At 46.7% G+C, this 15,715-nt stretch overlaps 2 protein-coding genes and 1 long non-coding RNA gene across 3 annotated transcripts; all 3 read right to left on the bottom strand.

Moving 5' to 3' along the window:
- LOC120664113 (tetraspanin-3-like) lies at positions 1 to 3,515 on the bottom strand. The gene is made up of 2 exons (XM_039943123.1): positions 2,658 to 3,515; positions 1 to 548 (listed from the first exon to the last, which is right to left on the bottom strand). Exons 1-2 carry the CDS (start codon positions 3,498 to 3,500, stop codon positions 204 to 206), a joined length of 1,188 nt encoding a protein of 395 aa, XP_039799057.1. The 5' UTR covers positions 3,501 to 3,515; the 3' UTR covers positions 1 to 203.
- Positions 3,516 to 4,705: 1,190 nt separating this feature from the next.
- On the bottom strand, positions 4,706 to 5,816 carry LOC120667399. Its single transcript, XR_005672175.1, has 2 exons — positions 5,748 to 5,816; positions 4,706 to 4,859 (listed from the first exon to the last, which is right to left on the bottom strand). It is a non-coding gene; the product is annotated as an uncharacterized LOC120667399 (long non-coding RNA).
- Positions 5,817 to 12,650: 6,834 nt separating this feature from the next.
- LOC120667508 (translation initiation factor IF-2-like) lies at positions 12,651 to 13,541 on the bottom strand. The gene has a single exon (XM_039947572.1). It carries the CDS (start codon positions 13,539 to 13,541, stop codon positions 12,651 to 12,653), a length of 891 nt encoding a protein of 296 aa, XP_039803506.1.
- Positions 13,542 to 15,715: the final 2,174 nt, after the last annotated feature.

Below are 15,715 nucleotides of genomic sequence, written 5' to 3'. Positions count from 1 at the left end.
TATCCCACGAGTATCCGATTTATTTTTATTATTTGAAAATATCTAAATAGTCCGATACTTACGGAATACGTATTCGGGAATATCCATGGAGTACGGGTATCCGATACGGTATCCGATACCGGTACTTGAGTTTTGCGAAGTATCCGCGTATCCCAGTGTGGTCATTTGTACAAGGCAAAAGCTTGCGAACCCGCCACAGCAGTCTAGAACTGGAACCTGCTCGGCTGGGACTTGGTCATCCGCGCCATGCCGATCGGCTCGTCGTTATCGATCCTCTTGGCGTTACGGAACGCAGCACAGCCAGCAACATAGACGATAACGAGGATGATCAGCACCACAATGTTTAGGATGGCCACCTTGCGCCAGCTCTTCTTGATGCCTGCCAGGACACCCGCCTTGCACGAGTCACACTGGAAGCAGAGCGTCCGCTGGTCGTTGCTCCACCTGTTGCAGTCTGCATCGCTGATCGGGACTCCAGGGTTTGGCGTCCAGTATGTCTCGTTATTGTAGGTGAACCCACATGATGTTGGTGGTTTGCAGCATCCAGACTGCAGTAGTCAATCATAAAATGATATTAGTATCCTGACAAATCACACGGCTAATCAGTTGCTCTTAGAGAAAAGAACTCAACCATGAAAACACAGAAACTAGTTTTACCAATTAAGAGCTTGAAGACAGCTCATTAACAAGAAACACTAGGCCACTGAACTCAAACTCTTGCAGGTAATACATTTAAAATTAGACTAAAAAAATTAGTACAAGACAACAGTTGAAAGAACACCAGCATATCCTGAGAAATCACACAACAATCTGTTACTCTGAGAGACAAAGAACTTACACATGTAAATCCATAACTAGTTTTACTAACTAAACAAAAACGTAGCATGAAAGGATTATGTTGTTTAAGAGCTTGACGCCAGCTCATTGTCCTGAAACACTCAGCCTCTGAACTAAAAAACTCTTGCAGCCAATTAAACTTTTAAATTTGTCCAAGCCTGTTTAACTATAACTTCCTCGCAAAAATAAAACTATAGCTTGAAGAACCTACTAAATGTCCATATATGTGTGCATGCACAAGAAAAAGACAAACTAACAGCGCAGCAGAACCAACCATTTAACAAACACTTGGTGTGTGTCTACCCACTGCAATAGATATCTATCTATTAAACGATTGTCACTAGCCCTTGCACTCAACCTACTGGCCTACTCATCCTATACAATAGTTATCTGACATGGACAATAGATATACTGGGTCTGACTGTAAATGCAACACATAATGTAGAGTGCCATCTCTACAGAAACAATCAAACAGCTAAACAGCCAAAGGCCAAAGACAACAGATATTTGCAAGTAATTTTTTAGGCTGTAAATTAGGAAAAGAAAAACAACAAACTGGTCAGTTAGAGAAGACAGCATAGAGAATACAAATATTGTGAGACTCAGAAATGTGACACTTAGCAACTGGCTTCCATGGTCCAATTCCAAGTCTGAAATGTGGCACCAAGCAACTGGCTTTTGGCCGTCCTGGTTACACTGGTGTATTTGGTAGGACGCTGAGAGAGGCCCTGATTCCTCAATCATACAAATATTGTGGCCCTCCTTGTCGTCTGGTATCCGAAAAGATGAGGAAAAAGCTATGAAAATGACATTATGAATATCCTCAGCCTCACCACCACCAGATTCTACTTACCACTGCAATAGCTTGAACTCCAACTCTCCTAGTGCTGCTTGTTCAAGTCAAATTGGCCAACGATTCAAGGGGATATTTACTGGCTAAATGTCTTAGATGTACAGTTTAGAGGTACAGATTTGTTCCATAAGAAAATGACACTGTCGTTCAGGCATATTGTTCACATTTGGTTAGTATGGATGATAAACTTGTGTCCTCATCCATGAGTTTAGTCCAATCAACCTAAAGTTTCTGTACTTAAGGGCACCTGCTACAGAATTATCGACGCAATTACTTTCCGTGATGTAAAGCGAATAAAAGGATTGCTTTTGAAGAAAGGTATATGCTGGAATCGAAGGGGCTGCCAAAGTCAGTGGCCCTTCTAGCTGCTTTGCCCTAAATCAGGAACAAGCAAAAGGCCCGCCGAATTAATAATTTCTGAAAGGTGCAGGCTGGTGCGTGAACAAATAAATACTGAAGGCCATGACTTGCTAAGAAAGGGGGCTGCTGATAAAAAGGGCAAGCAAAGTTCATCTCGAGATCCACACTGGTACCGAGTAGAAGTAACTGGAATATCCTACGCAACCTTTGCAACAAGCAATCACAGGTTCATAGATTGTTTACCCTCTTCAAATATTTATGTGAAATTAAAAATCAACAGTCTTTGTACACAAATGCAGTCTTCGTTTCCCCTAAATTATATAGAGCAGCAGGAGTGAATAATGGAACTGAATCGCCGAATCATCGTAAAAATCCTAAGTTTTATGCTCTAGAACCCGTAAAAGATCCAATCTCTCCACGCCAGATCATTAACGTGACCATACACGCTCCTATTCGGTAACCGAAAAAACAAAGCCGCGATTTTCCAGCCTCAATTCACATGGAAAGCAAGGCTGGCAAGAACTGACGAATCTTTTCTGGGGAGAAAGAAAGAAAAAAAAAAGGTAAGGAATTGGGCGAAAGAGAGAGGACAAGAAAAGGCGGTTACCTGAATGGGGGAGAGGTTGCGGGCGTAGAACATGTCCGACGTCTCCGGCACGAGCATGCCGGTGTTGGGGGCGCGCCCGAATCGCCTCATGCCGGAGCAGGCGTGGCCGTCGCGGAGGCAGGCGCTGATGGTGGCCCAGTACTGCGGGTCGGCGACGCGGTCCCGGAGCCAGCCGCGGTAGCCGGAGAGCTGGTACTCGAGGAAGCGGCGGTTCATGACGACCTGTCCGTCGCCGCGGTCGGTGACGGCGAAGGCGAAGACGATGAAGAAGAGGAGCGCGAGGACGACGAAGAACATGGCGAAGAGGTAGAGGCGGAGGAGCCAGGTCTGGCGGTAGCAGGCGCCGGCGAAGCCCATGAGGGAGATGACCATGAGGACGAGCCCCACGACGATGATGGGCCACTGCAGGAAGCGGATGCAGTCGGTGGAGTTGGCCCGGGACGCCAGCCAGATGCCGCCGCCCAGGATGGGGATCGAGATCAGGAAGGTGATGAAGTTGACGATCCCCAGCATGCTCGTGCCGCCGCGCAGCATCTTGCTCCTCCTCTTCTTGGCTGCCGCTCTTCTTCTCCCTCTTTCTTCTTCCTCCTGCTCTGCTTCTCTTTCTCTCTGGCTGGTTGCTCCACCAAGTGTTGTGCCGTTGCCTGCCTTGTGTTGTGCCTTGCGCGTGGGAGAGGGAGGGGCCAGAGGGGAGAGGACAGAGTGGGCTGTTGGGTTGGTTTTTAGCGAGCTCGAGGAGGCTGGCTGGCGAGCTGAAGCAGAGAGCCGCAGCAGGTTGGAGTTGGGGAGGGGATTCCGGATTCGACGAGCGCTAAGCGGGTGTGGCAAAAGCGAGGCCCGCATGATTTCCTTCCATCCGCAGAGTGATCATAATCTAAAATTCTGTTCGGTTTCTCTTTTTCAGTTTATTCCGATTGTTTTAACTTATTTTCTCTCGTATAACATTATTGAATCAGCCAGCTTACCAGCCGAAATTAGCCGGCTTAGGGCGTGTTTAGTTCGTGAATTTTTTTGAGTTAGGCCACTGTAGCATGTTTATTTTTATTTAATAATTAATGTTCAATTATGAACTAATTAGATTTAAAAGATTCATCTCATCATTTACAACTAAGTTATATAATTAATTATTATTTTTAAAATATATTTAATATTTCATGTATGTGTCCAAAAATTTGATGAAATGAGAAATTTGAAATTTTTTGGAAACTAAACATAGTCTTAGGGCGTGTTTAGTTGGTGAAATTTTTTTAGTTTGGCTACTGTGGCATTTTCGTTTTTTATTTAGTAATTAGTGTCCAATCATACACTAATTAGGTTTAAAAAATTCATCTCATTTCCAACTAAACTGTGTAATTATTTATTTTTTAAAATTACATTTAATGTTTCATATATGTGTCTAAAATTTGATGTGAAGGAAAATCTTGAAAATTTTTATGAACTAAACAGAGCCTTAGTTACTGCGAAATCGAAAGATCATTGCAGCTGCACGTCTCGATGGGCCATGCTTTGGTCGGCATTGATGTGACGCTCCATTCTCCAACTTTTCCGTTGCGGATGAATGATCTGAACTGACAACATGGTGGGATAAAGCTAAGATCATCAGCCAGGGCACTTGCAGCAGCAAGAACAAACAGTAAGGCTTGCAGCAGCATGAACAAACAAGGCAACGTATCTCGTGCAAACCAAGGACCTCGTGCAAATCTACTAAATAAAGTTTCAAAAAATTCTGAAAAAAACCATGAATGTGCTTCTCAGCTTACCTCATCTATATATAAAATTTCATGGTCAAATTCGTCTTACTCTAGAAGTTACAAAAAAGACAAATTTTCTGACAACAATAATGGTTCAAATGCATCTCAAATTTGTCTTTTTTAACTTCTAGAGTAAGACGAATTTGACCATGAAATTTTATATATAGATGATGTAATCTGAGAAGCATATTCATGATTTTTTTTAGAATTTTTTGAAACTTTGTTTAGTAGGTTTGCACGGGTTTGTACGAGATTTTTGGTTTGCACTAGATATGTTCCCAACAAACAAACTGAACATGAAAAAAAAATCTGCACTTCCATTGGAAACAAGGACAAAATCTATGCAACAGATTCTGGTGCCGGATTAAACATCCTGGAAATCAGCTTGCTTGTTTCGCCTCCCGAAAACCGTCCCGTTCCAACAAACGAAGCCCTCTCATCCGATGTGCATCTGCATCAGCATTGATCTGTTAGGCTGATTCCAACAGCGGGTCTGCAGTTTCAGCCCACAACCACAGCCACATCAGCGCCACATCAGCTCTCGCCAGCCCACTCGACCCCAGCGCTCCATCAGTCAGCCTGCAGCCTCAGCCCACAGCCACATCAGCGCCACGTCAGTTTCTCCATTCCAGACATAACCATTTCAGAACGCGTTGCTCTATGATTTAAATTGACACAGCAAAACCACTTTATTAAATTTAAAAATTCAGAAATTACATAAAAATTCGAAATAAAAATTACACGACAATTTAAAATAAAGAAAATTACATAAAAATATAAAAATTACATAAATCTACTCGTCGTCGTCGTCGAGGTGAAGCTGTTGTTGCAGACGTTTTAACGCTCGGTCATGAACCTTCTTCTGAGCATCCGTCATACCGTCCGTCAAGCGTGAACTGAGTATGTTCCACTGCTTCCACAGTTTTGCTTGAGCGTACTCGTGGGTGATCTTGCAAAGATCTTCCAACTTTTCGCCCATGTCTGCGGAATCAGTAGAAGTACTCGTGGACGAAATTTGTGATTTTTTGGATTTTTTTCCGAATTTTTTGGAGTCCAAACAGTCAAAAACGGCTAATTGCAACGGCTAGCTGACGTGGCAGCCGTTGGCCAATCACAGAGCGCCGCGTGGCAGCCGACCGGACGCGGGGTCGGTACCGACCGCGCGCGGCTCCAACGCCGGTCGGTAGCGCTACCGCCCCGCGCTCTCGGTTTCCGCGCTTACCGACCGGCGCGGGTCGGTAGCCGGGTCGGTACCGACCGGCGGGGGTCGGTACCGACCCCGTTGGAACCAGCCTCAGTATTTCTTGATGGATCGTAAAAGGTAACAACTAACAAGAACCTGTTATTAGTCCTTCTTGTTTAGGTAACTGTAGCGCTGCTCCTTGTTGCTGCCTGAGGGGCTGCTGAGACCGTCCACAGTGGAAGGAGCAAATACACTGTTTGACACTGTAGATGTACTGTTTGACACTGTAGACAGAGAGGGCGTGGAAAATAAGAAGGGAGCAAATTTACTCTTGCTCCCTCCACTGTAGACATGAGGCCCTCCTCGTTTTGTGAAATATCTCTGGAGAAGCAACCGCCCTATGTGGCCATGATTCCTTAATTTCTCTTCCCACCATTACGGGATGGGTGTGGCTGGTTCAGAAATCAAAACCCTGCAGCTTGGATTAATAAGGGTGTGTTTAGTTGGTGAAAAAGTTTGAGTATTGGCATTATAGTATATTTCGTTGTTACTTAACAAATAATGTCTAATTATGGACTAATTAGATTTAAAAAATTTATCTCGTGCTAATCAGTTAGACTGTGTAATTAGTTATTTTTTCAATTGCATTTAATGCTTCATACATGAGTCCGAAGATTCGATGTGATGGGTACTGTGCAAATTTTTTTGAAAACTAAATAGAGCCAAGTGTTTAGTTGGTGAAAAAATTTGGGTTTTGGCACTGTAGCATATTTCGTTGTGACTTAACAAATAATATCTAATTATGGACTAATTAATTTTAAAAGATTCATCTCGTGCTAATCAGTTAGACTGCGTAATTAGTTATTTTTTTCAACTGCATTTAATAATTTATGCATGTGTCCGAAGATTTGATGTGACGGGTATTGCATCAGATTGGTCGACGAGGAAACGTTAGAGAAACCCCTCGAGTCACTAAGAAAATTGTAAAGTCCCGTCTTCCTGAGGCCGGATCCGCTTATATCTGGCAGCTTATCTAGAATATAGACTGCCCTTACAGATCAATATAAGTCTTTTCTGCACATTTTGTACCAGCACGCTTAATCTTGGAGTTTTTTGGAGATTAGTTTTCGGAAAAAAAAATTGTGATTTGTTGGCATGAATATTCTATCAATCTTATTAAATCCTGGGCGGGATGTAAAAAAACAACCACCGGATTACATTGATTAAGCCCGTGTTGGTATCGGCCACTGCTTAAGAGCAAGGGCAATAGATTTCGCCCGCCCCTGGCTGAGATGCCGGCGGAATGATGTGGCCCCCGCTGCTAGATCAGTGCTCAACCAATAGCAGGACGCCCCTCGCGTCTCCGCCCGCCGCAGCCGGCGTTTTGCGAGTCGCCCGGTCTAGTCTCTCTCCTATGCCACGTCGACTCCCCGCCACCTCTCAGCCGGCCACAATACTTGCTCTAATAAGCTGCTGTGGTGTGCAACACGGGCACAAAAAAAGATGAGCTGGTACATGCTACATCTCCCTACGTCCACATCATAGAGTGGACCCCGGTGATGGCCACCGCCCACCGGAGTCGTCTTCTCCCTTTCTCTAATGCCAAAATATCCAGCTTATTGGTGTTACAGAATATACAAGTTAGAGCGAGCATGTGACTCACACAGGTGAGAAGGACGGTTTAAAATAGGGATGGGCTTTATTTGGATTTCAAAATATTACAGTGGGGACAACACAGAGATGAAAGGAAAAAAAAATATCATGGGGACATGTAGTGCTATGCATTTGGCCATTTGATGAAACATCCATGTCATGTCGATCTTTCGTAGGATCAGTGGGATTGTCTGAGGGCTTGTTTGCCTCAAAGATTTTTTTTCAAAAGTCTCTATCACATCAAAAAAAATCTTACTATTTTATAATATTAAATAAAATCTGTTTATAAATATTTTTTTGACAGCTGAGTGCTAATTCGCGAGACGAATCTAATGAGCCTAATTAATTTATAATTTACTACAGTGATGCTACGGTAACCATTCGCTAATTATAAATTAAGATACCTCATTAGATTCGTCTCGCAGTTTAGCCCCAGGATTCTGTAGTTAGTTTTATAATTAACATTTATTTAATACTTCTAAATACTAAAAAGTTCCAGGGACTTAAAAAAAATCTCTGGAACCAAACAACCCCTGAATTTGGAGGGGATATCTCCGCCCAATGTGAAAATCAAGTCAAATTCTCTCGGGGGAAAAAAGAGTGAGCTCAAGTATGAGATAGGATCATGACTGCCCCTTTCAGATTAGGATGTAGCACGGGCCAAAAGAGTAAGGAAGAACAAATTGAGATGATAAGAAGTAAAGAAGATACCAGACCAGATTAGCTGTAAAATTACTGGTTCCTAACAATTTTTTTGGGTATGACAGGTGACAAGAAAGACTGTACTCCAGCCAACTACTAATGCGTGCGTCACGGTGGCTTCCTGACTGCAAGCGTTGACCAATCCATTTATTAGTAAATCTGTCGAGTCAGTTAGTACTTAAATATGCTCCGTTAAGCTAATGTCAGTAGGTACTTTCACCACCAAGACATATTTCATGATTAGTTGAATGAAACAATTTGATGCTGTAGATATAGATGATCTTCTTCTTCAAACTCAATCAACTTGGTGAAGGTCGACTTAGGACAAACCTAAAAGGTGAAGTACTATAATTTAGAACAAATAGAGGACTCGCACTAATCGATTCAAACATGACCTTAGACGCTAGTAACTACTAGATGATTATTGCATATTAGTGTTTCATGATGTCACCAGTTGAGTCATGAATAATTACTACCTTGCTGGCAAGAATGTTTAAATTTTTTATGTTTAAGACCAATATCATTGGACAACTTTAATAATACAGTTATCAAAATTGAGAACTAAGTGAGGGGCTAGTGAACTCAAGTGGTTGCTTGAGCCAGTCCCCAAGCTGGTGATCCAGGTTCGAGTCCTGGCGCTGCCACCGGGAGACCCCTCAGCTTAGCCTTCTACGTGAAGAAAAGTCTAAAAACTAGGTGACTAAATTGACTGAGTTATATGGAGATGAAAATTCTATCTCATCCTATGAAATTTCCTCCTCTCTTACTATATCAACAAAATTGATGATATAGCATAGGATTTAATATCATGAAATCTCCATCAAGATCGGACTAAGTACGTCTCTACAAGTCCAATCAGCTAGTGGCAGTGATACAGGCAAGTAACAATGATTGCAAGTGACGAGGTTAGCGGGGTAATCCAAATCCAAACCACGGGAGTACGTGTGGTTTGTTTAATCGGAACTTCGGAATTGCTCTCTACACGGTCTCTACAGTCTACACTGGCTACCAATGGAGCCGCGTGACGTGCCACCCGTCGAACGACACGCCGACTAGGGTTGAAAACTGACGGAAATATTCTCGTTCCGACCCGTTTCGATTTTTATTTTTGTTAGTTCGTTTCCGTATTCGTGGATCCTATTTCCATATTTACGGAAGTAGAAATGAGGTTTCTCCGTCCGTTTTCGAGAAATCCCGTTTTTACATGGAATTAATCCGTATTTATTCTGTTTTTCATCTTATTTTTAATCTACATAAGATATGTCTAAAAATTGATATGTTCAAAAACATACCAATTGAAAGGACCTTAATCGCGTGATGTCGCCTAAAGGGGGGGGTGAATAGGCGTTTAATATTAATCCTGCAGATTAAAGCACTTAACACAATTGTCAGCAACCAACCGGTCAGACCGGTCTGGCAGACCGGTCAAACCGGTACTAGACTTAGAAACAGGATTCAAACACTCTGACCGGTCAGACCGGTTGAGCAGACCGGTCAGACCGGTACTACGCAGAACTTGCACAAAAGTGTTAATTCTCCCCTTTACGAGCTCTAGCACAAATGCAACTTGGTGTGGTGCTTCTTTAGGTGCTTACAAATGTATTTCTTAACCCTGCACATACAGAAACAACAAAACCAAGTAGATCGAAGCGGAAGCACAAATAAAGCTAGAGTACAAAGTGTGAGGCAAACTAAATAAAGATAATGCAAGGAGACACAGAGATTTGTTTCACCGAAGTTCGGATTCACCACGTTCACCACGTGTGAATCCTAGTCTCCGTTGAGGAAGATTATCGCGACCACAAGGTCAAGCTATCTCCTCCTTTCCACTATTTGACCATGTGCCCTTGTGGCACACCTTTGCTGCTGCAACAAACTTGCCGCTGCTCACCACAAGCTTGGGAGCTAGCCTGCGACGCCTAGCCGTCTAGGAGGCTTCTCCTCCAAGAGTAACAAATGATTCAATCAAGTTGGCGACGCAACCACAAGTGCTCAAGCTAGGGCTTATGCTCTCACTGCTCAAATGCTCTCTTAGCAAAAGTTTCACTCAACCCAACTCAAATGATTCAACTCTAATCACTCAAATCTCACAAAGAGAGGTTGGGGAGGACTTCTCAAGTGCTCTCACGGCTCAGAGATGGCTTTGAAATGTAATGGCATCAGCACACCCGAATAGGTGAGGATGTGGGGTATAAATACCCCTCTTTCAAAAACTAGCCGTTGCTCTGTCAGACTCAGACCGGTCAGATCGGTCAGTTCAAATAAACTAGCCGTTGGACCCCGACCGGTCAGACCAGTCGGCTGGACCGGTCAGACCGGTACAAGTAGGTTTTCTGCTCCCAAGTGTTTCTCTCTGACTTTTCTCATATGGGATAGCTATGAGCACTTTTGGTAATGTCAAACCACTGATGTTGCATCCCTCTTGATAGTACGACATCCTATACTCAAGTTCACATAAAATGACATACACAACACTTGAGCTTTCATGTCTTGATCAAGCCGAACTTCTTCAATCAATATCTTGAGGTTGTCAACATCCTTAATTTCAGTGAGCATTTCTGCTTGAGCTAGTGACTTTGAATCTTCCTTCATATAAGAATGGAATTCATCTTTGATTCACAAGTCACTCCCATTTTTCAAATACTGACACTCTTCAACATAGAGCTCTTTATGACTCTAGGATCTCCGGTATTTTGACCCGTATCGGTTTCCTTGCTCCCCCCAAGCCGTCGCTTGTGTAGCCTCTTGAAACACGTCTCTCGATCCTCTACCTTTATCCTAGCCGTCCATCTTGAACTCATATTGATTTGTGTCATGCATGAAATCTTCTTTACCAAAATAAATTCACCATTTAATTTTCATATGCAAGCTTTCCAATTTGAGACAACATATGCACATCAACTCATGTCTCATTTACTTTTCTCTTGCTTGCTTCCTTTGTACAATAATATGCATCTCATATGACAAGTCTCTCTAATTTGAGACTATGCAACAACATATTATGTCTCATTCTCATAACATTTACTTGTCATATGAATTCCATCAAAAGTCGAACAAGCCTTTAATTGATATTGGGGCCTTCATGTCAATCATGAGTACCTTGCTCTCAATTTTCTTTTTCTTGTTTTGCTTGTCATATACATCCGAAACAAGCCTTCGCATATTAGAGCCTTTATATCAACCATGAATACCTTACTCTATTTTCTTTTACAACTTTTGCTTGCTACTTTGAGTCCCACATAAACTAACGAGCTTCAACACAATATTAGAGCCTTCATACTACACATGAATACCTTGCTCTTCCATTTTTCTTTCTCATTCTAGCTTGTCACATATAATGATTGTTAATGGGACATACACATTTACTTGCAATACATGAGCTATATCATTCCACAAATTAAATACCTGCTCATAATCTCATGCAAACAAGTTAGTTCTTTAATCGTATTGTCAATCAATACACCAAAACCCACTAGGGGCCTAGATGCTCTTTCACCAATCACTAAGTATACATGTTAACATGTTAACACATGTCATACTAGTGAATATTGGACTAATAACTTTGTACGTGTATATTATTTTGTGACTTTGTTAATGTATACTCGAGAATATTTGATCGCATTATTCTTTCCGGCTCAACGTCTGTATTGGTTCGTTTCCGTACTTTCGCGTAACCCAATCTCGTTTCCGTACTCGTATTTTCCGAATCTGATTCCATTTCCGTCAAAAAAAAAATAGAAACGAAAGTAGAAATAAAATTTTTCCGTCGGTTTTCATCGCTAACGGCGACGCGCCTGCCCACATCATCATCGCAGGCGCAGTAGTAGTGCACAACTTGGCAGTTGCCTTGCCGCAGCCGGCCGACAGCGGCACGCCGGCACGTGTCGATCTAGCTGCACATTAGGACGGCACAGGTTGACCGGAACGCCCGCGCAGGGGGTGGTGAACTCTCCCGTTGCCGTGACACGTAAAGAAAGGAAACGGTTGTGCCAATCCGTTCCATTCCAGGTGGATAGATGATACGTGGTTGCTGTGCTCCATCGATCTCTTGGTTGTTTCGGTCGTGGAGAGACTTCTCAGATTGACAGATTGTGGCGTAAAAGAGGTGGGGGCCCCAAAGGAGGACCCCGTATTTGCACCGAGGCATGGTCGGCACGACACTGCCTGCTGCCTTGACTACTCGTGCACGAGGGCGGTTACAGTCGGCATCGATGCATGTATATACGTAGTAGACGAGCAGTTCAGCTGCTTGGCTTCTTCACTGGCGAATCCAGAAATTTTTAAAGGAGGGGTTGATTTCTTCTTTCCTCTCCTTCTTTCTCATCTTTTTTTCTCCAAAATGAAGGGGGCTAAGGAGAGGCTCCATGGTGTTTTTGGGTACTGCTGCTTCCGCCACTGGGCTTCTTATATATGAAAATGAAATAGAAAGATGCATGGGGCATTAGGCTGTCCACACTTGTGGACCTCTATTTTTCTCCTCTAAAAAGAATATTCCGTCTCTAAAAGAAATATTCTGTCTTGGTCAGCGTGATTTTTTCTCTATATTTAGTTTCTCGGTACCCATCCATCCTCTATATCAGAACATGAACCCACGCGTCATACTCTGTTTCATTTTTTACCCTGCGCCCTCCCTCCTCTCTCTCCCGAGCACGCCTCCGCAGCTCCGCTCCGCGCGTCCTCGCCGGCACCCCCTCTCTCCCCCCTCTACTCCGCTCGGCTCGGCCGGCGGGGCGCGGAACTGGCCGCGGCCGGGCCATGGCCGCGGTGCTCGCCTGGATCTGCAGGTGCGTCCGCCGGACGGCGCTCTCGGCGGCCCGCCTCGCCGCGTTCCCGGCCCCGTCCTCCCCTTCTTGCCGGGCCGCGTTCGCCCGGCGGCGGCGGGATCCCGGACCGGTGCGTGCCGGCGCTCCTCCGGTGGCGCCGCCTCCTCGCGGCCTCCGCGGTGCCCCCACCGGCGAGCAGAGGCGAGCTCGAGCTCCGCGTGCCGAGCTCCGCGGTCCCACGCTCCTCACCTCCCTCTCCGGCATGCAGCCCGGCCCCCACTCCGGCGAGCGGCCCGGCCTCCCTCCGGCACGCGCGTTGCCTTGTGTTCACCTCACGCCCCAATGCTGCGGCGCCCATGGCCGGGCCGGTGCAGGCGCGCGACAGATGATGGGGTAGCCGGGGATGCGACGCGCGGGGGTCCCCTTCTCGAGCTCCGGTGGCTCCCCTGCTCGCTCCGCTTCGGTGCCCTCCTTCATCGTGCGCGCGGCCGCGGGAGGGAGGACGGAGCACGGCGTGCGGCCGCTGCCGAGGGCGAGCACGAGCGGCGCGCGGCGCCCCTGCTTCCTGCCCGCGGGCCGCCTGCGATGGCGTGCTTGCGGCTCTGCTCTGCGGCGCGGCGGCAGGGCGGCCGGCGCGCGAGGATGCATAGCGGCCCTCGAGCTCCGCCAGATCCTGGCGGCCATGGCGGGTCCGGCCACGATGTGTGCTCCCGGCCGTCTGTGGTCTGCTGTCGCCCCTGTTGTGCTCCATCTGCGGCCGGGCCCAGGACGCGGCGCCCGCGGCGGTGGACACCATGGCGGCGGGGGCGACGAGGTGCGGTGCTGGCATCATCTCCCTCCTCGGTCGGCGGCCGCGCCGGAGCGGCACCTGGCCGCCCGGAGGTGTCCACCGCCGCGGGCCTCCGGGAGGCACCTGGCCGGAGCCGTGCCCGCCGCCGACCACCCCTCTCCTATCGGGTCCATGGTGGCTCGGCTCCCGCGGAGCGCGCGCGGCCGTCCTCTTCCCTCCACCTGACTCTCCCTCCTTCCCGGCGTGGATCTGGCAGCACGGCTTGACTCCGCCCACTCCCTGCTCCCTCCGCCGACGGTAGGCGTGCCCCCCTCCCTGCTCTCTCCCGCGCCGCCGGTCCTGGCGCCCTCCCTCCTCCCGGGCCGCGCGGGGCGAGGCCTGCTCGAGCTCGGCCCCTACTCCTCCCCCCTCCCTGGCCGGCGGACGAGCTCGACGGCGGCAGACACCTCCTCCCCCTCCCTAGCCGGCGGACAAGATCGATGGCGGCGGCCACTTCCGGATGGACGCGCGCGACAGCAACTGTCCTCTGGGCGTGGTGGGGCCGGCGTGGGTTGCGGACGTCCGCTGCGCCCGCTTGATTTGGTGTGCGGCGCCGTTTCTACAAAGATGGAGGGAGCTGTAGCCAGTGGCGGACCTAGCTTTTGGCCAAGACTAGGGCCACAATTCAGCGGCCAAAATTAAGCTACTATAGAAAAACAGTTGAAGGTAACATACCACTAGTACTGCTACTATATTTAGCTAACTTCTTCAAACGAGACTTCATTTTTTATGCTTGCAAATATTTCTCGCTCAATATTACATGTCATCCTATGATTTAACCACTCATCCCCCGTCTTATTTCGCACCTCTGTCTTTATAATTTTCATAGCAAATATTTTAAATTTGTTTCTGCTTCCGGTGCTGAAGGTGGAGGGCGAGGGGGTTCAACAAACTCCAGTCAATTGTGTGGGAGAAACACGAGCATAATAAGATGTCAATGTCCTACTCCTCTTCATTTTGCAGTATCAAGCTACCAATCAATTGTCTAGATCTAAAATTGCAGTGCTAGTGACTAAATTCCAATTAGTGAATTGAATGAAATAGGGGGACCGAAATAGATTGACGAGAAAATAAAAACCTGTGAGCTTCAGGAGAATGGAAGTGGGGAGGCTGATCGCTGGCGTCACGTCGACGGGCGGCGGCGGTGTCGCACGGGCGGCCTAGCGCGGTGGCGCCCAGGCGCGTACTTCCTCCGGGGGTTCTTCGAGGTCGGCGCACCTGGGAAGGAGGGAAGGGGAGCAGGTAGCCCAGGGGTGAGCCGCCGGCAGGTGCCAGCCGGCGGCCGGCGCACCAGGCGGTGGCGGCGGGCAGTGGCGCACAGGGGAGAGTACGTGAGGGCGTGCCAAACCGCCGGGGTCCGGTACCGGTATAACGGTCCGGTTTGGTCGGAAACCGGTCGGTACCGGTCAAATTCAAATTTGAATTAAAAAAACTCAGTTCAACCGGTTCGTACCGGTATACCGGCCGGTTTGACCGGTTTGAATTCAAATTTTTTAAAATCACATATGTAACCGGTTTGGAACGGTATACCGGCCAGTTTGACCGGTTTATCGGCCAGTTTGACCGGTTTACCAAGTGGGCCTTAATGAGCCGTCTTATTTTTTTCTTTTCTTTTTTGGTTTAACTTTAAATGCCCGAAAAGTATGTTAAACGAACGAATTTTTGAGAAAATTTGACACCATTAGATTCGTCGCACCTTAAAGTATTTTTGAGAATTTTTCATTTTTTTGAATTCAAATTTAAATTTTGAATTTGGACCGATTTGATACCGGCACAAACCGGAACCGGACTGGACCGGTTCGGTTCCCACCGGTTTTGTAAACCCTGGTCAGAGGAGCATGTTGCGTCGCTGCTGTTGCTACGTGGACTCTGGCCCTTGTATGTTGGATGGGCCTCTTGTTTTTGGCCCAAAATCTAAAGGGCTTAGTGGCATTTTTTGGGCCACGACTAGGGCCACGGCCCGGGTGGCCCTAGGCCCAGGTCCGCCCCTGGCTGTAGCGTACCCCGCTGCAGCTCTTTTTCCTCCATCGATGCACTGGAGGAGCATTTACAGGTCCCGCAGCCTTATTTACGCTAAATTTGTGACTGGATTCAGGGATGAGCACCGATCTTGGTAAAGAAAATAGAGAAGAACTGCCGTCAAATTAAAAGAAAAAAAAAGAAAACGATAAGAACTG

Source organism: Panicum virgatum, chromosome 3N, assembly GCF_016808335.1.
Source record: "Panicum virgatum strain AP13 chromosome 3N, P.virgatum_v5, whole genome shotgun sequence".
In the NCBI taxonomy this organism is placed as follows: domain Eukaryota; kingdom Viridiplantae; phylum Streptophyta; class Magnoliopsida; order Poales; family Poaceae; genus Panicum; species Panicum virgatum.
The sequence above is the reverse complement of the archived record's forward strand: the minus strand, read 5'-3'. Positions and strand labels throughout refer to the sequence as shown.

Coding starts and splice junctions, on each gene's coding strand:
- LOC120664113 (XM_039943123.1), bottom strand. CDS start 3,500: ATGCGGGCCTCGCTTTTGCCACACCCGCTTAGCGCTCGTCGAATCCGG. Junction 549..2,657: donor GCAACCTCTCCCCCATTCAG/GTAACCGCCTTT, acceptor TGACTACTGCAG/TCTGGATGCTGCAAACCACC.
- LOC120667508 (XM_039947572.1), bottom strand. CDS start 13,541: ATGATGCCAGCACCGCACCTCGTCGCCCCCGCCGCCATGGTGTCCACC.